Below are 25802 nucleotides of genomic sequence, written 5' to 3'. Positions count from 1 at the left end.
ATGCCATGAAGATACCTTCAGAAACAAAATTACCCAGATATAATTCCCTCTTTGCCTAATAATCATTGATAATGATTAGACTTCATTTTTGGAGAACGAAGAAGACATTGCTTTCAGTAATTGCTATTTTGCTTATAATAAGCCAAACGTAACGTAATGTGCACTAGAGGAAGGCAAATGAAGACAGAGGATTATGGATTTCAGCAGAGGCATGAGTTACTTTAAAGTGAGAAGTAATTATTTGAAAGTAGTTAATTGGTCGCTGTCACATGAAGCAGAGTTTGCACTCATTGCTTTAATTCGGCTTAACGTTAGAATAAGATTGGCGTGTGCAAGGTTACCTGGAGACTTTGTTCTTATTGAGAAAACTGCTATTAACGGCAATGGCCAATGAACTGTTATGGAAACGGAGGGCGATATTACGGTCCACTGACATTGCAAGTTATTTCTGGATAGTCTGATGACTTTAATTACGTTTAATGGATCGAAGACCTGTAGTGATCTAACCTTTAGTTATGAAATAAGAAAGTGTCTTGTCTTGGAATGATTTTCTTTTGTATTTTTTTGTATTTGTATTTTTTTGTATTTATGTTCAATCTCTTCATCTTTCGTTTGTCAAATTTGTTTTTCATGGGACAGTAATTAATGAAGAAGTCATTAAGTAATAATCATATGTATGTGAGTAATTCGTTGATAACAATTCTTTATACTCAATAACGAAGTCGTAATTAGCACGACAAAGATAAGAATACCAAAGCAATCACCACAAATTCCCAATGTTTACTCTACAGGTCACCATGGGCGATAAGGGTCCCATAAGTTTGTATGATGAATGTATATTGAATGAATTGAGAACATGCGACATGGCACGCGACAAAACTTTCGCAAATCGGGTTTACTTTGTTGTTTCTCACATAAATTTGCGCAGGCGCCGCCGACCTTGATGATCGCTGGCTCGCTTGTTTGGGTCGTTTCATTTGTCCCCCGTCTGTTCGGTTGCCTAGTGATTGATGGGCGAAAGTTCCAGGAGTTTTGAGACCAGTGACCTGTTTTCAGGATTATCTTTTAATGCTTTTGCAGGGTTACTTTTTAATGCTTTTTCAGGGTTACCTGATAATATTTTTCAGGTTACCTGATAATACCAGAGCTATCTGATGATACTTTTTATAGGTTACCTGATTATACTTTTTCAGGTTACCTTTTAACATCTTTTCAAGTTTACCTGAGAATACTTTTTCAGGTCTATCTGATAATACTTTTTCAGGGTTAACTGATAATACTTTTTCAAGGTTACCTTTTAACACTTTGTCTTGGTTACCTTTTAATGCTTTCTTAAGGTTACCTTTTAATATTTTCTATGATTATTTCAGGGTTACCTAATAATGCTTTTTCAGGGTTACCTTTTAATACTTTTTCAGGGTTACCTCTCAATACTTTTTCAGGGTTACCTTTTAATACTTTTTCAGGGGCACATCTCAATACTTTTTCAGGGTTACCTTTCAATACTTTTTCACAGTTACCAGTTAATACTTTTTCAGGAATACCTGTTGATACTTTTTTTCAGGGTTACCTGATATCTGATAATACTTATTCAGTATTGTGTTTAACACTTTGTCTGGGTTACCTTCTAATACTTTCTCAGGGTTACCTGTTAATACTTTTCCAGGGTTACCATTTAATACTTTGTCAGGGTTACTTTTAATGCTTTTTCAGGGTTACCTGATAGCACTTTTTCAGGGGTTACCCAGTAATACTTATTCATGGTTACCTGATAATACTTTCTCCGGGTTACCTTTTGATTACTCCCGTACTTTATCTGTACGATTACATTTCGACAAACATGAACAGCTTGCTGCAAAAGTCTATGTATGTTAGTTCGTACGCACGCGTCTTTTTTTTTTTCCTTTCCAGAACTTGTAGAGTCAGCTCTCATTAATAACATCTATTATTAACTGGTAACTCAGCCTTGAAACAGTAAGTGGGTTAAGAGCTTGGTTTAATGCTCGTGCAGTCGTCCTTCTGATTGTGTCTTAACTCTTTCTATCAGTATGATTTAAGTAATTTAAAATTGTGGTAAAAACACCGTAGAGTTTAATTGCATTCTGGTTCTTCCACAGAATCCTTTGTTTCAGGAGGGACAGACATCATTTTATTTAATTACGGGGTCAACTCCTAGGCCGATAATGCTTTGTAATAGACGTGAAAGCCTCACAATATTAAATTTCTAGAATTACCACAATAGGCAACTTGTCAGTTTCAGTAGTTAAACTAGTTGTAGCCACCAAATACTACGGGATATATTGCCAGAAGTGATTTCGTTACAAAAGATATAATCTATAGCACTTTCTCACTTTCAGTATCAAATTTGCTACAATTAAAATTCATGAATTTAAAACTACACACACACACACACACACACACACACACACACACACACACACACACACACACATATATATATATATATATATATATATATATATATATATATATATATAAACAAAATCCATGAAGGAAAGAGAAACAATGGAGTGCTGCAAGGCCTTACGACTTATAGTCCTTTACTTTAAGTCGAAAGGCCTTGCAGCACTACATTGTTTCTCTTCCTTCGTGGATTTGTCTTTATTTATATATTCATCACGTTCCATGTTTTCGTGATTCAGTTATATATATATATATATATATATATATATATATATATATATATATATATATATATATATATATATATATATATATATATATATATTCATTTCATTTCTTCAAATTGTCACATTGTACTTCATTATAACCTGTTGCATTCCTCACTTATCTTTCTTTTAAATACTGCAATTGTCGTTTGTATAATTTATCAAAATTCCATCGATGCATCCATGAGCTTCAAATCACGAAAAATGTTTCTGATAAAGAGTGATTCAGTTCACTGGCATTTCATGCGATGTCTAACCACCTCACTTTGGAAAAGTATTCGTAAGGGGCGTGCATTACAGTTTCAGCTGAAGAAAGACTCCATGGAAACAGGTAAGCAAACAAACAAAGAAACAAACAAATGTTGATGTCGATTTATTGGAGAATTCCATGCTTAGGCGGTGTTGCGCTTCGCCCGTTTCCCGGACACTTCCGGAATCCATTAATCCACTTACTCATACTTGCTTTTCTTGTACGATGTGTCGTATTTCATGGTGTCTTGTATAAAAAAAAAAGTCTTATATATGTGTCAAGAGAGATAGATAGATGGATAAATAGATAGGAGAGAGAGAGAGGACAGATTTGCAGGTGCTCAGTTTTATTTATATATATATATATATATATATATATATATATATATATATATATATATATATATATATATATATATATATATATATATATATATATATATATATATATATACACACAAATTCATCAATATGCCTATTCTTCTATGAAGAGTTACACGTTACACTTCTGATTCCTAGTAAATGCTTATTTGCCCACTGTAGTCCATTAACCCTTCATGTATCCAGCGGCAAAATGGGTTTTAACGGACCGTGTCTGTAATACTTCATTCTAGCTAATGATTCGAACTCCGTCTCTCTCACCAATTATGTAAGCGTCATATCCACTAGATCACTGGTTCTCAGTCTTTTTTTAGTGATGGCATCCTAATTAATATTAACAGTACCGTGGTACCCGTTCTTCATTATCCCACCACACCGCATGAATTAACTTCTTATTTGATGAATAAAAATCAGCACACCGTACATTCAGGAATATACCGTACAAACAAAGAGCATATCAGAAGAATTAGATAAACATCGTTAGAGTAGATACACTGATGATTATTATATGAAGACCTACAAACTTTCTTTTTTTTTTTTTTTACAAATGCTCATTGAGATGATCTAGCCAAGAAAAAATTCATGACAATCTTGCGGCACCCCTAGGCACTGTCTATGGCACCCCAGGGTGCCACGGCACCCAGTTTGAGAATCAGTGCACTAGACTATGAAAGATACAAACAGCTGCTGATGAGTTTATAGTACCTCAAATAGCCATTTATCTATTTTTGCCATCCAGAAGTATATGTATATATATATAATTATATATATATAATTATATATATATATATATATATATATATATATATATATATATATATATATATATATATATATATATATATATATATATGTACACTACGCACATGCACATTATAAACTTTCATACATACACACACATAAATATATATATACTGTATATATGTGTGTGTGAGTGTGTGGGTGTATGTATGTATGTGGTATGTACACAACCTTTCATGTACACTTACGTGTATAGACGTAAAGCACGTCAAGATCTCATATATTAAAACCATATATATATAATATATATATATATATATATATATATATATATATATATATATATATATATATACCACTGGTTTTAATATATAACTTTCCGCCTTTCCCTTCAGAGAGATAAAATTGCCCGCTCGTACCTTAGCTAAGATTCATCCCAGTTGCCTTATTAATACATACTTAATTGGCAGCTTAGGTCAGCAGAAGGTTACTAAGTTATTCATAAAATGCAACTAAGTCATACCTCGCCATCGGGGATCGATTTCACATGTCCCTTGCTTGTGAAATGAGGGGATTACTGTATGGCAACGCAAGTCTTTGTATCAAGAAGCAATATTTTTGCAGAAGATATTTGGTGTTTTACTTTTGGGGCAAATTACGAACGTAGGAGATAACTTTTGGGTTGAAGGAAAACGCAGAAAGTAAAATTAATGTACCGGTACGTAACATGTTGGGTTAAAACCTGGAACAACGCACGCAACCTTTAATTATCACGTTTATGATATCCTAATTATAATGCAGTATAATATTTATAAGGAGAATGGAAACTGAATTATAATTATGTTGTATTACGAACAATCCTAGCGCCCCACCTTCGTCTGACGAACAATGTAAAAACTACCTTTTATGTAGTCTTCTAACACCCACCCCCTTTTTATATGCGAACACTACTTTTCATGCGTGTAAGTTTGTATGTATTCATGTACACAGTCTTTTACGTACGCACATTAGAGCTGATCTGCATTTCTCCTGTCTTTTCCAGCCTTTTCCTATACCTCCGTTCATATTCTTTCTTCCATCTTGCTTTCCACCCTTTCTACTCCTAACAGGTGTTTCCTAGTGCAACTTTCAAGTTTCCTCCTGTTACACCTTTAAAGCCTTTTGCTCTCAATTTCCCTTTCAGTGCTGAATGACCTCATAGGTCTCATCGTTCGTCCTTTGGCCTAAATTTAATATTTCATTCTATTCCTGTCTTCTCCAGAGACGCAGGACGTAGGACAACCCGAGGTGAAGATGTACAGCCTGCAGAGAGGCCTGTGGACGAGTCCCATGACCAACGTCTTCGTGAGATACGATTTCCCCAAGCCCTGGCAGTCCTACTCGAACATTACCATCTGTTATCGGATACGGTTGGCAGCGGTCTTGTTTCTGTTGAAAATTATGAACAGGGCTTGTTTTTCATATATTGAGATTTTATACATGGAAATCAACAGAGCTTGTTTTTCATGCATTGAGGTTTTATACATGAAAATCAACAGGGCTTGTTTTTCATATATTATGATTTTATACATGGAGATCAACAGGGCTTGTTTTTCATATATTGAGCTTTTTTTCACATATTGAGATTTTATACATGAAAATCAACAGGGCTTGTTTTTCATGTATTGGATTTTATACATGAAAATCAACTGGGCTTGTTTTTCATGTATTGAGATTTTATACATGAAAATTAATAGGGCTTGTTTTCATGTATTAAGATTTTATATATGAAATTTTATACATGAAAATCAACAGGGCTTGTTTTTCATACATTAAGGTTTTATACATGGAAATCAACAGGGCTTGTTTTTCATGTATTAAGATTTTATACATGAAAATCAACAGGACTTGTTTTTCAGATATTAAGATTTTATACATGAAAATCAACAGGGTTTGTTTTTCAGACATTAAGATTTTATAAGTGAAAATCAACAGGGTTTGTTTTTCAGACATTAAGATTTTATACGTGAAAATCAACAGGGTTTGTTTTTCATGTATTAAGATTTTATACATGAAAATCAACAGGGCTTGTTTTACATGTATTGAGATTTTATATATGAAAATTAACAGGGCTTGTTTTTCATATATTAAAATTTTATACATGAAAATCAACAGGGCTTGTTTTTTCATATATTAAGATTTTATATATGAAAATCAACAGGGCTTGTTTTTCATGTATTGAGATTTTATACATGAAAATCAATAGGGCTTGTTTTTCATGTATTAAGATTTTATATTTGAAGATTTTATACATGAAAATCAATAGGGCTTATTTTCCATGTATTAAGATTTTATATGTGAAAATCAACAGGGCTTGTTTTTCATATATTTAGATTTTATACATGAAAATCAACAGGGTGTGTTTTTCATATATTGAGATTTTATATATGAAAATCAACAGGGCTTGTTTTTCATATAATGAGATTTTATACATGAAAATCAACAGGGCTTGATTTTCATATATTAAGATTTTATACATTAAAATCAACAGGTCTTGTTTTTCATGTATTAAGATTTTATTTATGAAAACCAACAGGGCTTGTTTTTCATGTAAAAAGATTTTATATATGAAAATCAACAGGGCTTGTTTTTCACACATTAAGATTTTATAAATGAAAATTCGATCATCTACAGTTTTTTTTAATTCATTTATTGATTCAAGAAAGACCTTTATTTTCATTTTGGGTTGATTCATTTTTGAGGTAGCCATAATGAACTAAGTTTTATTTATTTATCATTTATTTAATAAATGGTTATTCACTTGATTTATTTATTCATTTACCTGTTCATTTTGTAGCTGAACGGTTCATCTTATTTTCATTTCTAATTTATTTTTATTTTTGGACAGCCAGGATAAAATAACTTGGTGTTTTCCAAACTGTGGTGTAATTTGTCCTCATATATATCAAAATAATGCCTGGAATAATCTTACGAAATTAAGGATGGAACTGCCTTCATAAGTGCCCCTATTGGGTTTGATGAAAAGGAATGTTATGTACAGAATGACAGTAATTGCACCTGTAATAAACGTTTACCTACTCAGGCATGCAAAGTAGCTGATGGTAATTGTTTTGTTTGAATTAATAAAATAGAAAAGGAAAATACTTAGCTACGCTGCAGTGCAGAGAGACCTTATATAACAAGAGATTTTTTTATCATTTTATGTTAATGTCAGAACATTTGGGATATTGTAAATGAAACCAAAATATTATTATTGCGCTGCGTAATGAGTCTTGTTTCATCGAAGTCAGTCTTCAAATTTGCTTTGTTGCCCTGTCATCTAATTCTCTGATTTAATTAAACACCAAAATGTTTTATGAAAAGTAAAAATTCTTCTGTAGAACATTTAACCCTATAAGTAAGAAGAGTTGTTAACTTTCAGAAACAAGCACTTAAAAACGGTATGAGTATTTTCCCTCTAGTAACATATCACTTTGTGTAAAAATAGATTTCAAAATTTGACACATGGCTGGAAGTAAACCAACCCAAAATAATAGATTCGGTATTTTCTTACATCAAGAAACATGTATTTTAGATTTTGTGTTTTTCACATTTTGTAGTCAGATTTCACTTCAGTTTTGTAATCGAATCATAATTTTCCCAAACAGGGTTGAGCGTTTTTCCGAGTACGATATTCATCTGTCCTACGCAATAAGCCATCAAAATGCCAACGAAATCCTTTTTTGTAAGTGAACTTAATTCTTCTTCTCCTTTTTTTTTCTACTGAGAGCGGACTTTGTGTTTGTGTATACTAAGAGTGTTACCTCAGCTGTTTGATAACTGGTTGTATCTCATGTCTTTTCATAAGATGATATTTGGTTTTTATCGTTACCAGAATGAACTTATTGGGAAGTCTCATACAAAAGTTTGATATCACACTTTCCAAGATTTTACATAAAATTTCATTAAAGAAGAACATAATAGCAAAAGGAGGCATTTCAAGATCATTTACGGTTTATCTTATTTGATAAATTATAATTAGTGCTAAAAACTCCGGATTATCTGTAGAAACTCTACGGAGTATAATTTCAAATTTTCATTTAAATATTACAGTATTTCTCTTGAGTAAAGAATGGTAGATACTGTACGGCAACCCTAAGTCTTCCTGGTTGCCATATTTCACTTCATATTCCTTTTACGTAATGACTGGTAATGCAGGATGTGAGTCCGAATTGAAATTAAGACCGTTATATTCAAAGGTGTCTATAGAATGAGGATATAACTTCTAGAATAATACATGGAAAAATCTGTAAAATTTAACAGGGACTTGAACACGCAGGCTTTACTTGAGGTTCTTTGCAGCGTGCCTACGGCCCCTAGCTGCAACCCCTTTCGTTCCCTTTACTGTACCTCCTTTCATATTCTCTTTCTTCCATCTTACTTTCAACCCTCTCCTAACAACTGATTCATTGTGCAACTGCGAGGCTTTCCTCCTGTTACGCCTTTCGGACCTTTTTACTGTCAATTTCCGTTTCAGCGCTGAATGACCTCATTGGTCCCAGTGCTTGGCCTTTGGCCTAAATTCCATATTCAATTCAATTCAACACACACACACATCACACACACACATATATTATATGTATGTATGTATATATATATATATATATATATATATATATATATATATATATATATATATATATATATGTATATATATATATATATATATATATATATATATATATATATATATATATATATATATATATATATATATATATTAGCTTAATGATAAATAATATTGCCAAGACCAGGAAGAACATTCTTTTTATTGTACGAGCTTTCGAGGTATAAAACCTCATCATCAGGCTGAAAAAACCGACAAGGATAAGAATCAACAAAATTACAATAAAATGAATTGTCATAATAAATCTTCAGCAAAATTACTAACGAAATATATAAAATGAACAAGTAAATACAAACTAAAAGGGTGAGACGTAAAATAACGAAAAATTAAAAACACAAACATAAAAATATGAAAATAAAACTAAAGTGAAATGTAAACAAACTACCACTCACAAAGTAAAATATTTAACGACCTAATTGAGTACCTACTATGAAATTACACGATAGCTAGTTGAATACCAGACGAGTTGTTGTTCAATTCCGGCTTCATCTTTTTAATAGTCAGCGACTCTGAAATTAAAAGGTCCAGTCTATTTGAACAAAAAGACAGTACCCGAAAATCGAGGTCAGTGAAAGGATGGTCCTGTGCTAAACTGTGTTCTCTAATGGCAGAAAAGGGTGGTTTGGAAAGGGGAAACCTATTTCTAATAGAAAGACCTCTGTGTTCCAAAATTCTGTGTCTGAGCCAGCGGGAACTAGATCCCACGTATAGCAGACCACACTGCAAACAAGTGAACAAGTAAACGACACAGGAATTAAGGTCCACAGGCAGAGTAGGCTTCCCTCTCAAAAGTGATAATATTGTAAAAGGATTACAGAAAACAAACCGGAAACTGATTTGAGGGAAACAATGCTTAAGTATTTCTTGTAACTTTTTTCGGACCATATAGCTACTATGACCAAGGTAAGGCAATTTAATGTACGTTACATCTTTACTAGCAGTACTGTACACCGGTCTGGGACAAAACTTTTCATTTAAAAAATTTTTCAGAACTTTGTAAAATACAAAAATGGGATATGAGTTTTCAGAAAAATAATTCTGGAGGAAAACCATATCTTGATGAAATAAATTAAAATCACAACAAACATTGTAGGCTCTATTAATCAAAGTGCGTATTGAGTTCATCTTATACAACTTTGGCGAAAAACTGAGGTAATTCAATCCCAAGCCAGTAAAAGTACTTTTCCTATAAACAGAGGTCTCAATCAAATTTGCCACTATTTCTGTATATCTGTACATCTAAAAATGACAACTTATTATCTCGGCAAAAGACTTATACCTCTCTTGATGGCTCAATGGTTTACGTCAACTGGAGTCGCTGAATAGGCTTTCGTCGCGGGTTCGTGTCCCCACGATTCCAATTCATTTATCACTTATATAAATTCCCCTTCGGCGACAATTCTCCAACGGAGATATACCGAGGTAGCGTGAATTTCGATATTAAGCGACATTTGTAGCTTCATGATTGTATAAAAATCACGGTGTGATAAAAATTTCATAACAAGAGCTGCGTGTTCCAAACGTACCAATGAACTGTCATGGCGGAGGTGGGTCATTGTCGAGGCTAGTACACTTTCCCCGCTCACGACGGGTAAAAGCAGTACGACATCTCGGCAAAAGACTTATACCTCTCTTGATGGCTCAATGGTTTACGTCAACTGGAGTCGCTGAATAGGCTTTCGTCGCGGGTTCGTGTCCCCACGATTCCAATTCATTTATCACTTATATAAATTCCCCTTCGGCGACAATTCTCCAACGGAGATATACCGAGGTAGCGTGAATTTCGATATTAAGCGACATTTGTAGCTTCATGATTGTATAAAAATCACGGTGTGATAAAAATTTCATAACAAGAGCTGCGTGTTCCAAACGTACCAATGAACTGTCATGGCGGAGGTGGGTCATTGTCGAGGCTAGTACACTTTCCCCGCTCACGACGGGTAAAAGCAGTACGACATCTCGGCAAAAGACTTATACCTCTCTTGATGGCTCAATGGTTTACGTCAACTGGAGTCGCTGAATAGGCTTTCGTCGCGGGTTCGTGTCCCCACGATTCCAATTCATTTATCACTTATATAAATTCCCCTTCGGCGACAATTCTCCAACGGAGATATACCGAGGTAGCGTGAATTTCGATATTAAGCGACATTTGTAGCTTCATGATTGTATAAAAATCACGGTGTGATAAAAATTTCATATATATATATATATATATATATATATATATGAAATGTTTAGTTGCCTTTGTTGATTCTGTTTTAGCATTTCACTACATACATTTAATTCTGTGAGACTGAAGCAAAAAGACATCCTTTATAAGAACAGTGGGAACATAATAAGTCTATGGTTTATCATGTTGCCTCATATACTGTAGATAGCAGTCTTGAGTTGAAAAGATGACACTACGAGTTCACAGGAAAATAAGATACATGCTTAGGGGAGGATGTGTGAAATTAAAAATAGGTATATCTGTGGATTTCAGTAACAATGGAAGGGTGAAAAGTATCTAGCTGCCATTTGGAGAGGTTGAGGAGAACGTAGGGGTTGACAGAATGGAGATAAGCCTGAAGTGGAAACAGCCTCAGGCTCATCACTTCTGAATCATTAACACTTACTTCCATGATTAATAACATACACAAACTGATTGCATGATGAAGTACCGCATTGCACCGGCTCGAATCATTATTCTTCTTCTTTCGTTGACGCCACAGATAGCATGGCCACGGAAATGAACGTTTACCTCCACAACCTCAAGCAAACTTTAGAAGTGAACGGACCGTTGGAGATCTATCCTGAGACGTGGAACCATTTCTGCCACAGGCTCAGTCAAAAGGATCATAAGATCTACTGGCAAGGGAAGGTAAGGAACGGATGACTTTGGAAATGCATTTATATGTACGCTGGAGTCTTTGAAACATATTCATAACAAAAGACGAGCTATTCAATTCTGTTGCTATCAGTAACAGAATGGAGAATTGCCCTCCAAGTTGATTGTTCCATACAATTCTACTTAAGAAAGCCGTAGAAGAAGTTACAATTATAAGGAAACAATGAACAATAAAAGAATATTATCATTCCTTAGTATTTAGGTTAAGCAATATAAAATGATCCTTTGTAAAGGTTTCCCATTTTCCAAGTTTCATTCCGACCCATGCAAGACAACGCGAATTCATCTGTGAACATTTAGATAATGAACAAATAATCATCAGCAAAAAATGCATATTTATATCCCAGCGTCAACGATACCGGAAAGGGGAAACAGGAATTTACAAAATTACGTTTTATTTGTGAGAGTTGCACATTTATATGAAACTAAAATCCTGAATGGTGCATGAAGGCTTTTACCTGACTGTTAAAGCATTACAGTTTAAGAGTGTCTTAGCGGGAAGGGTTATAGCGTATCGAATGTCGTTTGCTCTGCTCCTTGGCAACGTGATCAACAAACCAATAACTTAACCTGTTGCTGTCAAGTGCTCTTCTTCCCTCGGTCTTTTCACTCTTTCTTCTCCATTTTCCCTCCCGTTTTTCGTTTTTCCTGTCTCCATTCTGTATCGTTTCCTTCCTTCGGTCTTTCCTCTTTCCTTCATTCCCTTTTTTCCTCTTTGTTCTCTCATCTTTCCTTATTTCTTCTGCCAAATGATTTCTCTATTTTTACCTTTATCCATTTATCATTTCCCTATTCTCTTCGTTTGTCCCACTCTCTTTCTTCGGTCTTCTCCATTATTCCCTTTCCTTTACCTCTTCTGCTCTTCCTTTAAACCCACTTTCGTTTTAATACACTTCTTTCTTTCTACTCTCTTTCCCAACCCAACCTCTTTAAGAGCAACAGGTGGCCAAATAGCTGACGCGTCAACGGTTGATATAAACTTTTCAAAAGAAAAACCATTATATTCATGCATGAGTGCTTTCAAGATCCGATATACTTTCTGCACACTTAGAAGAGAAACCAGTATGTTAAGGCATGCATGCTTTCAAGATCTGTTATACTTGCTGCACACTTAGAAGAGAAACCAGTATGTTAAGGCATGCATGCTTTCAAGATCTGATATACTTTCTGCACACTTAAAGAAACCAGTATGTTAAGGCATGCATGCTTTCAAGATCTGTTGTATATAATTTCTGTACTCTTAGAAGAGAAACCTATACGTCAGGGTATTTTGCACCTTTGCACATAGAAGAGAAACCACTACTTTTTATCGTACGTGGGCCATCCAGCTATATTGCCCAAATTCTACTGTTTATGTGACTTCAGATCGTTTTTAACAATGTAGGCAGTACTTATTTATACTGGAAGTTTTGTAATTTTGTTTGTATCGACTAGGGTTAGGCTTCGCAGTTATAATGTTGAATTTCGTAATTTGATGCTTTTTTTACATTGCTTATGGCACTAAAAACAAAACTATTCCACCCTGCAAGTTTTCTGACATTGTTAACTTAGACTGCACATTCAGTTCACAGCTATATATTGTCGACGTTCTTCATTTTATGCTCCTTTGGGCTGTTTGTAACGTTAAAAACTAAATCACACTCTACCGGAAGGCTTATGGCTTTGTTAATAACATAGTTTGGATTCACCTTTACTTTGTCTTCGTTATTTATTTCAACCTCCGCTCGCATATTTACAGAAAGAAAAGAAATTAGCTTCTGACTGTTGTAAGTTTTCTAAGCCTGTCAAATCTGAGACCGCCGGATAGTCTTATGTAAAATAACGTACATGATTTTAAAAATTCTTCGCTCAGAAAGTGAGAGAGAGAGAGAGAGAGAGAGAGAGAGAGAGAGAGAGAGAGAGAGAGAGAGAGAGAGAGAGAATATCATTAATCTTATAGTGTTTATTTTACGTTAAACAGATGCTAAGTGTCAGCAGTGAAAAAAAAGCCCAAACAAATTCTTACAATTAAACAGGAACCAAAAATCTCCTTTGATGACAGCAATAGTTACGAGCTGTATTATCACGTTTAAGATCAAGGTCATGGAGAGTGGAAGTCTTCATTATTTACGGACCGGAATTTTACATGAAACACTTATATATATATATATATATATATATATATATATATATATATATATATATATATATATATATATATATATATATATATATATGTATATGTATATATAATGTATATGTAAATAAAGTCCATTGGTTGATTTTGAATGTTACGTATCTTTTACAAAAATATGTATTAATATAATTTAATTACTCGCAATTTCAAGGTGAAATGAATTTGTTTTTGTTTAGAAAAAGAGGCAAAGGACATTCTTATGCTTTCAAACCAACAGACCATCAAATGGAACTGAACGAAAAGCCGCGTCTCATGTTTTACGATTCACTGAAATGAATAAAACCTCCCTTTTGAAATCGCAACAGTTCATCTATACTGCCTCTGTATTGCAGTTTCCTCCTTTCTTTCTTTCTTGTCTCATATTTTTAACGCTTGATTTAAATAAGTTATGATTCTCTTGTTTTGGCTGGGCTCTTCAGAGTGTTGCATGATTGCCAAGAAGCAGAAAAATGTCAAGGCAGCAACCTTTAAATACCATGCGTTGCTCTTTGATAACTGTTGGGGACTGTGGAGTATTCCGAATCAGCGCGAGAATGCAGTTAAAAATAAAGAGGGTACATACCAGCAAAGGTTGAAAATTGTGGTAGTAACAATGCTTTAAAGACACTGATAATAAAATAACATTTTTATTCAATACAGGCAGACTATACAGTAAGCGATTCTTCGGGATTAACAAGAAACTCCCTAATTATACCATGAAAGTTCGGTGCTCGCGATTTGGTGACAATGAATCCCAATTTATGTTTTCACTTAAATTAATTCCTCTCGCTGTAAACTTACTTGTTACCGTGCAATCCGAGCGATCTCAGGTTAGACTAGGTTACGAGGGATTCGCCAACCGCGAGTAACATGTGGCATACAGCGCGTCAGGAATTTTAAAGGATCTGCAATAAAATGCAATAATTCTTTCTCGGAGAGAAAAAGCTACCTTTCTACGTTATGAACTGTTTTCTTAAAAAGTAAACGCTGATTGTACATTGTGCTAAGTTTAGGTATGTTCTTTACAAGAAAAGCTCGCGTAGCGAAATTGTTGCCATGTTGGATTTCTGTTTTGCCTTGCTTTGCACTATTTTATGTTTTGAGATTATATATATATATATATATATATATATATATATATATATATATATATATATATATATATATATATATATATATATATACTAGCTGACAACCCAGCGCTGCCCCGGAAAACTCAGAATGACCACCAATAAACTCTCTCTCTCTCTCCCTTTCCTGTTAAGATAGTTGCTTCAATTACATTGCCCAGCATTTTTGACATTTTATATTTCACCCCTCCTCACCCCCCACTTCCTATCGGGCTGAACTTGAACTTAAAGAGCATCGGGAGTGTTACTGTTCATCTAAGCGAGCTTGAAAACTATTGATTAGACACTAATATCTGTCGTTTTCGATTATTTTTACGTCACCACCTTCCCACCCCTTCTCACCCTCACTTCCTATCGGGGCTGAACTTGTACTTAAAGGGCATTGGGAGTGTTACTGTTCATCTCAGCGAGCTGGAAAACTATGGATTAGACACTAATATCTGTCATTTTTGGTTATTTTTACATGTTACCCCCCTTCCCACCCTTCCTATCGGGGCTGAAATTGGACTTATTGGGAGTGTCACTATTCATCTCAGCAGCCTCGAAAACTATGGATTAGATGCAAATATCTGTCATTTTTGGTTATTTTTATATGTCCCCCCCTTCCCACACCACCACCTTTGGTGCCAATGATGTCTTAACCACACAGTGTTCTTTTCGAGATAATAAGTCATATGTATACCAAGTTTGGTTGAAATTGCTCGATGAGTTTCAGAGTGTATGTGGAACATACACACACACACACATACACACATACATCCATTTTTATACAGTATATATAGATAGATAATGGCAACTGCCACGAAGGGAAAAAGCAAAACAGCGACTCACAGTCCTTTACTTAGTCTGCAAAGTAAAGGACCGTGAGTCGAAAGGCCTAGCAACCACTCCGTTGTTTCACTTTTTCCCTTATGGCAGTTGCCTTTATTTATACATTCATCACGTTCCATATCTTCGTGATTCAGTTATACATATATAATATATATATATATATATATATATATATATATATATATATATATATATATATATATATACATTGTATATATATACACACATATATATATATATATATATATATATATATATATATATATATATATTTATATGTATATAATTACTGTCTACATAAATTCAGTATTAAAAGGTTATTTGTGGCTTGATAATTCAAAGCATAAAAATGCCATGGGCAAAATTCGAGAGACTGTCTTACTCTTAAATTACTCTTGTTGAATGCATCTGCACATGTGGCAGATAGGGATGCACTAATATCCTATATCTCTTTTTGTCTTGGAGATTAACATTTTGAAAGAAAGTGTGTAAATGATTATGTTGTTCCAGTAGCCATGGTGTTGGACGTGAGTTAATGACTGTAACAGCTGTAAGTAATGAATAATAAATGGAAGAATATAGCATTCATTTTTACTTTTTCCTTTAAAGTTTTAGACTTGAAAAGAAGGAAAAATATAGGAGATTAGGTGGTGTCGTCTTAAAACATATGAAGTTACTTGTGCATCAAAGTTCATTAGACTGTATGTATGTATACATATAATTTTATATATATATATATATATATATATATATATATATATATATATATATATACATATATATATATATATATATATATATATATATATATATATATATATATATATATATATATATTTACTAACAGGACCTCATTGAAACTGGATAGTATCTAGCAGAGTTATTTATTCAGAAAATTACAAGCTTTCCAGGACTAACAGTCCTCATTGTCAAGTATCCGTGGAATGACCGGGCACGCAGTCCAGCTGTATGTATATATATATATATATATATATATATATATATATATATATATATATATATATATATATATATATATATATATATATATATATATATATATATATATATATATATATATATATATATATATATATATATATATATATATATATATATGTGTGTGTGTGTGTGTGTGTGTGTTGTGTATGTGTGTGTACACGTCTGTCCATTTGTGTTTATTCAAATTTGTGTGTAAACACTTATCTAAAGATATAGAAGAATAAACTCAAAATGAATTTAATAGTAAAATGTTTAGTTTAAGGTCCACAATAACGCCCGAATTTCAATGATCAACTGATTGTATTTTGTAAGAATTGGTGGTGAGGCAGGGATTAGCTTTATTCGTTTCTGTCAGGGAACAACTAAAGAATAGTGTTTTTTTTTTTACTTCTTTTTACTCAACAGCTTTATGGCAGTGCGCAAGTGTTTCCAGTTAAGGAATATCTCTTCAACGGAACCCTCATCGTTGGACAAGAGCAAGACAGTTTAGGCGGGACTTTTGCTTCGTCTCAGGTATTTATACTGAATATTTTCAAACGAGTTTAAGGCACGACTCTCCCAAGTTTAGAAAGATCCAGGATTATTTATCCTGTCAGTAATGTGTCGTTGATAGATGCTTCGTAATCTATCTGACTACACACATACATGCATAGGCCTATATCAGTTAATCAATCAATCATTTCCTGTGGCACCCACGGGGATGCATATAGGGCCTCGATAAACTCACGCCACCACATTCTGTTCTGGACTAATTCTTCAGGATCTTCCCGACACTCTTCTCCTGCTTCCCGCTTCATTGTCCTTAACCACTTCTCCTTTGGCCTACCTCTACCTCTTCTACCAAGGGCAACCCACCCCGGCGTATCTCCTACTATTCCCTGACTTCTGTACACATGGCCAGGCCACTTCCAGCGTGAGAACCTAACATACTCAACGACCGGCTGCACGCTAATTCTGTTATTTGATACATCTCTAATTCTGTTATTTGATACATATATATATATATATATATATATATATATATATATATATATATATATATATATATATATATATATATATACATATACATACAGTCTCAAGTTTATTCTTTCTTAATCTACCAACCCTGTTCACGTGATTATATCTGAAAAGGGATTAAAAAAATTTAGTCATGTTGAATGCCTGTAAAGCATACTGTAGGTATAATACTTACTATATCAGTTTTCTCTTCCAACTCGCTCCTCTAATATTATTGTTTAAAAATGTACAAGAACCTTCCAATTCGGTCAACATTCTTGTGTGTTTTGATGACTCTAAACCTGTCATAGAGAAACCTCATAGTTCTGTTAGCCACTCCTCTAATCACTGAGTCCGTCTTTACTTCACGTTTCTCGATCTTGTTTCTCTCTGCTGCGAGGTGATAAATCAGTCTTGTTTCTGTAGGTATTAATTCGGTCACTGCTCCTTTGAGCTCGAGGAAGATGTCCCTCTTCTAATCAGGTAGCCTAATATCCTTCAATGCATCTCTTGCCATGGGCACTTTGGAAGTTTTAATTTGCAGATTATGTAGTTAGGGTAGGATCTTCCCCTCTACTTCCAGCCTACTGTCCATTAAGCCATCTTTTCCTAATCACTGTGGAAGTTCGTAATTCGCAGATTGTATGATTTGTAAAGTCACCAATTCGGCGCCAGGATAGTGTTTCGGCGGCGCCATTAATTAAGTCTCCGCTGAGCTTGTTTTCTTTGGTGACTTCCCGTTTTCTTCAAGCTAAATTAGTCACGCCTAAAACGTGCCAGGTCACGCATTTTTATCATTTTACTTTATGGTATTTATACGAATGTCACACATTGTGTATCACATGTTTCTTCATTCACAGGCATCAAGACTGTATCTATATTGTGTCTCTGTATGTTTCGTATTGTAATTCGTACTCGGTCACTGTATATTATTGTTTATTGTTTCGACCTCAGGTCACAGTCAATTCCATTGTCTCTCACGGCCCGGCGTCAGTCGGCCGCAATATAAGCCGCCTGGATCTGTAATAAACCAGCAGTAACCTTTACCTGCTCGTTTCTTTGACACCTTTACAGTGGTGACCCCCGGAGTATCCCGGAGCCATTAGCGGACTCACACGGCGACTCAGTCTTGGCTCCAGGGTTTCTCCAAAAACGCTCTTAGCGGCCTAAACACGGCGCTGTAACCAGCGTTTGAGCGTGCTGACTCGTCGGCGCACCCCATCAGCGTCACTAGCGGAACCACACGGCGCACGAAAGTGCGTACTGACGCGAGTATCCTACTCCAGTAAGGGGGTCAAAGGAGCGAGCATGGACGCGGATATCCCCTCCTTCATGCAGTTAAACGCGGACCCCGCGGACTCCGAGGTTTACCTACCTCCCATCGCAGCCGCGCCGCCCCGCATCGAGGCCCTCCCGCAACTCCACACCAGCGCCCCAACACACGACGGCCGGGCAACACAATCGCGGGCGCCCTCACCCTAAAGCTGCCGCCGTTTACGCAGGGCAACCCATCGAGATGGCTGCGCAGGGTGGAGAGCCACTTCAGAATCGCGGACCTCACGGACGAAATCCTACAGGCCGACACAGTGCTCAACGCCCTTCCGGAGGACGTGTACAACAAATTCATCTCGCGGTACCCAAACACTCACCCTCACATACAGCACTACAAAAAGTTCCTCCTCGAAGCTTGCTCCCTGCCCATCGCCGAGCGGGCCGCCCGTGCTATCGACCTTGCCAATAACCCACGCCACGACCTCGATCCAAGAGACGCTTGGGGCATGGTCGTAGATCTCCTGTCAACACCAGTTTCGGGTGACACGAACAAGCGGCAGGAGATAAGCTTCGTACGGGAAATTTTCCTTCGCCAACTCCTCCTGGAAGTACGCAACCAGATCGCTCACCCCTACACCATGCCTGTCGAGGACCTCAGAGGTGGCACAACACCTCACAGACTCCGTCAAGGCTTCACAGCGGCTAAAACCGGCCACTCAGCCGGTCAGCTCCGTCCAGCCTGAAGAGGACGAGCAGCCCGTCAACGCCATCGCCAACAAACGTCCACCGAACCACAGTAGACGGTGGTCCCCGGCTTCTGTCGCTATCACAAGTGGTTCGGAAAGGACGCCCGAAACTGCCTGCCGCCCTGCTCGTTCAACCGCTCAAAAAACGGGGTGGCGGCGGCCAGCAGGACAGGCCGCCATGGCAGCCGAAGAACCCAGGGCCTCAAAACAGTAGGTTTTACGTCCGCGACACCGTCTCCGGCAGGATGATGCTGGTCGACACAGGAGCCTTCAAGTCGGTCTTCCCAGCATCCAGAGAGGACCGCAACCAGACACCAGACCCGGCCGCCTTCCTGACGGCCGCCAACGGAACCCCATCCTCTCCTACGGCACCAGGCTCCTGTCGATCTCCATCCTTGGCCAGAATTACTCCTGGGACTTCATCGTCGCGGACGAGGAACCCCACTCCTGGGGCCGATTTCCTGGCGCACTTCGGCCTGCTAGTCGGCGCCGGGCGCAGCGCCTCCTCGATCCCGACTCCTGCCGGTCTCTCCCGTTAACGGCGGGACCCAGACCCACCATCAGCGCCGTCGCCCCCACCAGTACGCACACCTTCTGTCGGAGTTCCCGAGGTGTTTAAGCCCGAGCCGCCAAGTCCCCGGGGCCCCAGCCAAGCACGGCATATACCACCATATAGTGACTAAAGGGCCCCCGACACATGCGAAGTTCGAAGGCTTCCCCCTCAGCGCCTGCAGGAGGCGAAAAAGCATTCGCGGAGATGGAACGGATGGGCATCTGCAGGAAAGCCTCCAGTCCATGGGCCTCCCCCTCCACATGGTGCAGAAACCGGACGGCTCCTGGAGACCCTGCGGCGACTACAGACGGCTCAACATTGCAACGGAGCCCGACCACTACCCTCTGCCCAATATGCAAGACCTTACGGCCTCCTTTCACGGGCCAAAATATTCACTAAATTGGACCTTCTTAAATCTTATTTTCAGGTACCTGTTGCGCCAGAGGACATACCAAAGACAGCCATCATCACGCCCTTCGGGTCCTATGTGTTCGCCTTCTCCACCTTCGGGCTGAGGAACGCCGGGGCCACCTTCCAGCGGCTCATGGACAGCATCCTGGGGGACCTAAAATTCTGCGTCTGCTACGTCGACGACATTCTCATATTTTCCAGGTCTCACAGCGAACACCAGAGGCACATCAAAGCAGTCCTCCAGCGCCTCCAAGAAAACGGCCTCGTCGTCCGTTTTGACAAGTGTACATTCGGCGTCCAGAAAGCAGAGTTCCTGGGTCACGAGGTATCTCCGACAGGCGTCCGCCCTCTTACATCGAAGGTGGCAGCCGTAGCAAAGTTCCCGACACCCACCTCCATCAAGGCCGTCCAGGAGTTCCTTGGGATGGTCAACTTCTACAGGCGCTTCATCCCCGGGATCGCGCACACCACGGCCCCCCTGACGGAAGTCCTAAGAGGTCAACCGAAGTCCCTGTCTTGGGGACCCAGCCAGCAGCAGGCCTTTTCCCGGACGAAGGCGCCCCTCACCAAGGCAACCGCCTTGGCACACCAGGATCCCAAGGCTCCCCTCCAGCTGACGACAGACGCCAGTAACGTTGCCTGCGGTGCTGTTCTGGAGCAAATTATCAACGGCGCCCCCCAGCCCATCGCCTTCTTCAGCAAGAAGTTCAATCCCGCAGAGTCCCGATACAGCACCTTCGACAGGGAACTCTGCGCGATGTACCGCGCAGTTCGGCACTTCAAGTTCCTCCTGGAGGGACGCCTTCACAATCTTCACAGACCACCAGCCACTGGTTCACGCTTTCACGAAGCAAGGGGACGCATGGTCTTCCAGACAGCAGCGCCACCTCTCAGCCATAGCTGAATTTACCTGTTCCGTCAGGTACCTCCCCGGCAAGAAAAATCCCGTAGCAGACGCCCTCTCCAGAGTCGAGTTGAACGCAGTGCAGCTTGGTGTAGACTACCAGGACCTTGCCAGAGAACAGGCCGCCGACCCAGAAACCCCAGCATACCGCACCGCCATCACATCCCTCAAGTGGCGGGACGTGACCCTCGCCCCCGGAGGTCCCAGCCTGCTCTGTGACATCAGCACAGGCCAGCCCCGCCCTTTGGTTCCAGCCTCACGCCGCCGCCAGGTATTTGACATCATCCACGGCCTCTCACACCCCTCCGGCAGGACCACGGCCAAACTGCTTTCAAAAAAGTTCGTCTGGCACGGGGTGCAAAAGGACGCAACAGCCTAGGCAAAACAGTGCCTGCAGTGCCAGACCAGTAAAGTGGGTCGTCACACGCAGTCGGGGTAGGCGAGTTCCCACAACCAGGGCGCCGCTTCGCCACATCCACATCGACGTCGCCGGGCCCCTTCCCCATCAGGCGGATCCAGATACCTCCTCACGGTGGTAGACCGTTCAACGAGGTGGCCCGGCCACGCCCATGCAAGAAGCCACCGCCAGCTGGCGTGCGCCGAGGCCCTGCTCTCCAGCTGGGTTAGCCGCCGGCGCCCCGGACCACATCACAACCGACAGGCCCCGCTTTCTCTCCGAGCTGTGGTCTGCCCTGGCTCAACTGCTGGGAACCACGCACCACACCACCACAGCATACAACCCAGCGGCCAACGGCCTGGTCGAACGGTTCCACAGGTCCTTAAAATCATCCCTCATGGCCCGCTGCACCGCCGAGGACTGGAAACATCAGCTGCCGTGGGTCCTCCTCGGGTTGAGGACCGCCCCCAGAGCCGACGGCACCCCATCCGCAGCTGAACAAACCTATGGGGAACCCCTCGTGGTGCCGGGAGAGCTCGTAACGGATGATCGCCACTCCCCATCTCTGCAGAGGCTCCGCGACGTGGCCGGCAAGTTCGCCCCTTGCAGGCGCTCATACATCGACAGAGCAACCACCTTCGTGCCGCCACAGCTGTCATCCGCCACCCACGTCTTCGTCAGAGTCGACGCCGTCCGTCCACCACTAACTAAGCCCTACAGGGGACCCTTCCGCGTGCTGGAACGGAACAGCAAGGCGTTCCGGCTGGCACTTCCAGGCAGGAACGACTGGGTTTCCATAGACCGGCTAAAGCCCGCCTTCCTGTCGGAGAGTCCCGGCAGCGTCGCAGCACCCCTTCCACCCAAACGCACTCCAGCACGCCCTCACCACCGCAGGCGCGGCCGCCCCAGGAAGGGACCGCCCAAACAGCAGCCTCACAGGCAGGAGGCCCCTCAGTTATCCTCAAGGAGCCGCGGCACCCTTCAGCGTCCCACCAGGTACAGGGATTAATCAGACGCGTCCCTCGTCTTGGGGGGGGAGTATTTGTAAAGTCACCAATTCGGCGCCAGGATAGTGTTTCGGCGGCGCCATTAATTAAGTCTCCGCTGAGCTTGTTTTCTTTGGTGACTTCCGTTTTCTTCAAGCTAAATTAGTCACGCCTAAAACGTGCCAGGTCACGCATTTTTATCATTTTACTTTATGGTATTTATACGAATGTCACACATTGTGTATCACATGTTTCTTCATTCACAGGCATCAAGACTGTATCTATATTGTGTCTCTGTATGTTTCGTATTGTAATTCGTACTCGGTCACTGTATATTATTGTTTATTGTTTCGACCTCAGGTCACAGTCAATTCCATTGTCTCTCACGGCCCGGCGTCAGTCGGCCGCAATATAAGCCGCCTGGATCTGTAATAAACCAGCAGTAACCTTTACCTGCTCGTTTCTTTGACACCTTTACAGATTATGTGACTGTCTTCCTCTCGACTTCCAAGCTTTGGAACATTTTTAAGGTTCTGTTTTTCCTGATTCATCTTAGCTTCTCTCCTTCAGAAGGCATGAGCAGCTTTTCACGTCCTGCCCACTAAACAACATGTTAATCATTAATTTCCATCCCTCAGGTTCTACAGGGTGATATCGTTCAGCTGAGCATCTGGGACAGACATTTGACTCCCGAGGAAATAGAGGATTTGGCGAACTGTAAGTCAGAGGGACGAGGGAACGTCTTCAGTTTGGATACAGCCGGCGTTAACAAACTTGGCCCTGTCACGATCACCTCATTAAAAGTTGCTGACCTCTGCAAGTAAGTCTTCAAAAATGAAACATTTGTAATAGAATTAAAATGCCACACATAACAGGTGAGCGAATAGAAAATCGAGTTCCAAGTATGAACTTTCTTTGGTTAAATTTCTTTAATCAAGCCTGTTTTCTTGTTAGTTACAAGCTTTTTTAACATCAAATTCCTGAGTATTGTGTCGTCACAGGTTCCTTTAACCAAATCATTTCTTTTAGCAATGCCTGGTCGTTAATTCCTTTCTTCTGATCTATTTTGTAACCAATATATGGCCATGCGTTCCTTTTATTAAATTTGATTTATGAAAATGTTTGGTCACAAGTTTCTTCACCAATTCCATTTTTCGATTCTTTGCCTAAAGGTTTGAATTAGCTAAGAGTTGGGAGCTCTTGAGGGCTAAGAGTTTGTAAACGATTTTTGCTCATCCAGAGTAAATTTCAGCTCCCTGTCCTCCATAGTTTTAGAGGTTCATATTATACTGATTCTTAGGAATGCGAGGAGCAGCTGTTATTACTGACTGAATTTCTCTTTCCATATGATTTTGTTAGTCTAATTCAAGTAGAAAGTAACATTTATTTAGGATTTCCTATTAAAATTATCTGTAGGTTAACATCTGTTAGCGTGCACTTAAGATCAGATTATCGGGAAACATTACTATGGAATACTTTCATATGAATACGCATTTTCCTCTAGTTGATCGACATTCTTTTTAGTTTAAAAGCAAAATTGGCAGAGACTTCAAGTCATGCAAATAATCTAAATTATACTTTCCTTTTTTTTATAGACAGCAGCCACAGTATTTGGTTTTGCCAGAAAGACGAACGGTAGCAGCATCTCTTGTTCAGTGTCATCTCCTGAACGCTACGATGGTTGTCCCAGCATCTAAGGACGAAAACTCAAGAATTCGATCTCTTTTGACGCCCTTCATGGACGTTTGCAGTAGCACCCCATGGAAGATTTGGCTGGGTATTACTGATGAAATGCACGAGGGAGTCTGGATCGATCTCAATGGAAATGAGCGCGTGGAGTTTCAGAACTTCGTGTCCCCATACCCTTATGGAGGTCAAGCAGACAACTGTGCAGCTCTCCTTCCCGATGGGACGTGGGGGGATGCGAAATGTAGTCTAAAGAAGTGTAGTGCATGTCATATGCAGCCATCAAACTACTTGTTCCTTCGAGGGCTATGTTTTGACAATGAACACGAGACTCGTTTCAGAATGGAAGGGTACATTGAAGGAAGACCCCTCTTCAGAGGATATTATGATTTATTAATTATGTGGAACCAATCTCTCTCGCAGTGGTTGCTTCAGAATACCGTCAACACAACGATAGCCTCTATGTCTCCCTCAGATTTGAATGACTACCCCTTAGGCCAAAACGTCTGGTCAGTTAAAAGTTTGATATGTGGAATGCACATGGGTGCTTCAGTCAACCTGAGTTTGTCACCTTGCATGCCGTACCACTTCATGTGTCGTTCAGGGGAATGTGTCAAACACCAGTACAGATGTAACCTTCGTTTTGAATGCGATGATGGCAGCGACGAAGATGACTGCGACGTGGTTCACCTTGAATACGGTTACAGAAACCATCTCCCTCCCCCAGGATTGGGCAACCGGCCTCTTCAGCTTGCACTGAATTTCACTCTCGCTAGGTTTGCTGCCATTGACATCAGTAAGATGTCTGTCTCAGTGGACTTTCAAGTCTCAATCTCCTGGGAAGACAACAGGCTTAGTTTCAGCCACCTCGAAAGCACCAAAAATAAAGCCGTGCTGACCAGAGGGGATGTCAGCAAGATCTGGATACCTCGTTATCGTCTCCTGAACATTGAAGGTGGCTTGGTTCAGCTCCTGGAACAAGAGGTACTGGTTAATTCTGCGATTAACCCAAGACTTCCTGATTTTAATGCTGTTAAGATGGGTAAGTTCGAAGATAGCGCAGCTATTTTCAGTATTGACTTCTTTTATGTTAATAGCATTGCTTTATAATCGAAC

General features: G+C 39.4%; 1 protein-coding gene across 1 annotated transcript in view; it reads left to right on the top strand.

Annotated features, from left to right (window-relative positions):
- LOC136843351 (uncharacterized) overlaps nucleotides 1–25802 on the top strand; it is a 35903-nt gene that overhangs the window by 6300 nt on the left and 3801 nt on the right. Inside the window, exons 2-7 of the mRNA XM_067111656.1 lie at nucleotides 5323–5470; nucleotides 7709–7785; nucleotides 11439–11587; nucleotides 17138–17245; nucleotides 23639–23820; nucleotides 24596–25728. Of these exons, the coding sequence (XP_066967757.1) occupies nucleotides 5323–5470; nucleotides 7709–7785; nucleotides 11439–11587; nucleotides 17138–17245; nucleotides 23639–23820; nucleotides 24596–25728 (1797 nt within the window). The remainder of the gene's footprint in view (nucleotides 1–5322; nucleotides 5471–7708; nucleotides 7786–11438; nucleotides 11588–17137; nucleotides 17246–23638; nucleotides 23821–24595; nucleotides 25729–25802) is intronic.

The sequence above is a fragment of the Macrobrachium rosenbergii genome, chromosome 11 (genome assembly GCF_040412425.1).
Source record: "Macrobrachium rosenbergii isolate ZJJX-2024 chromosome 11, ASM4041242v1, whole genome shotgun sequence".
NCBI classification, from domain to species: domain Eukaryota; kingdom Metazoa; phylum Arthropoda; class Malacostraca; order Decapoda; family Palaemonidae; genus Macrobrachium; species Macrobrachium rosenbergii.
This window is presented reverse-complemented; position numbering and strand designations above follow the sequence as displayed.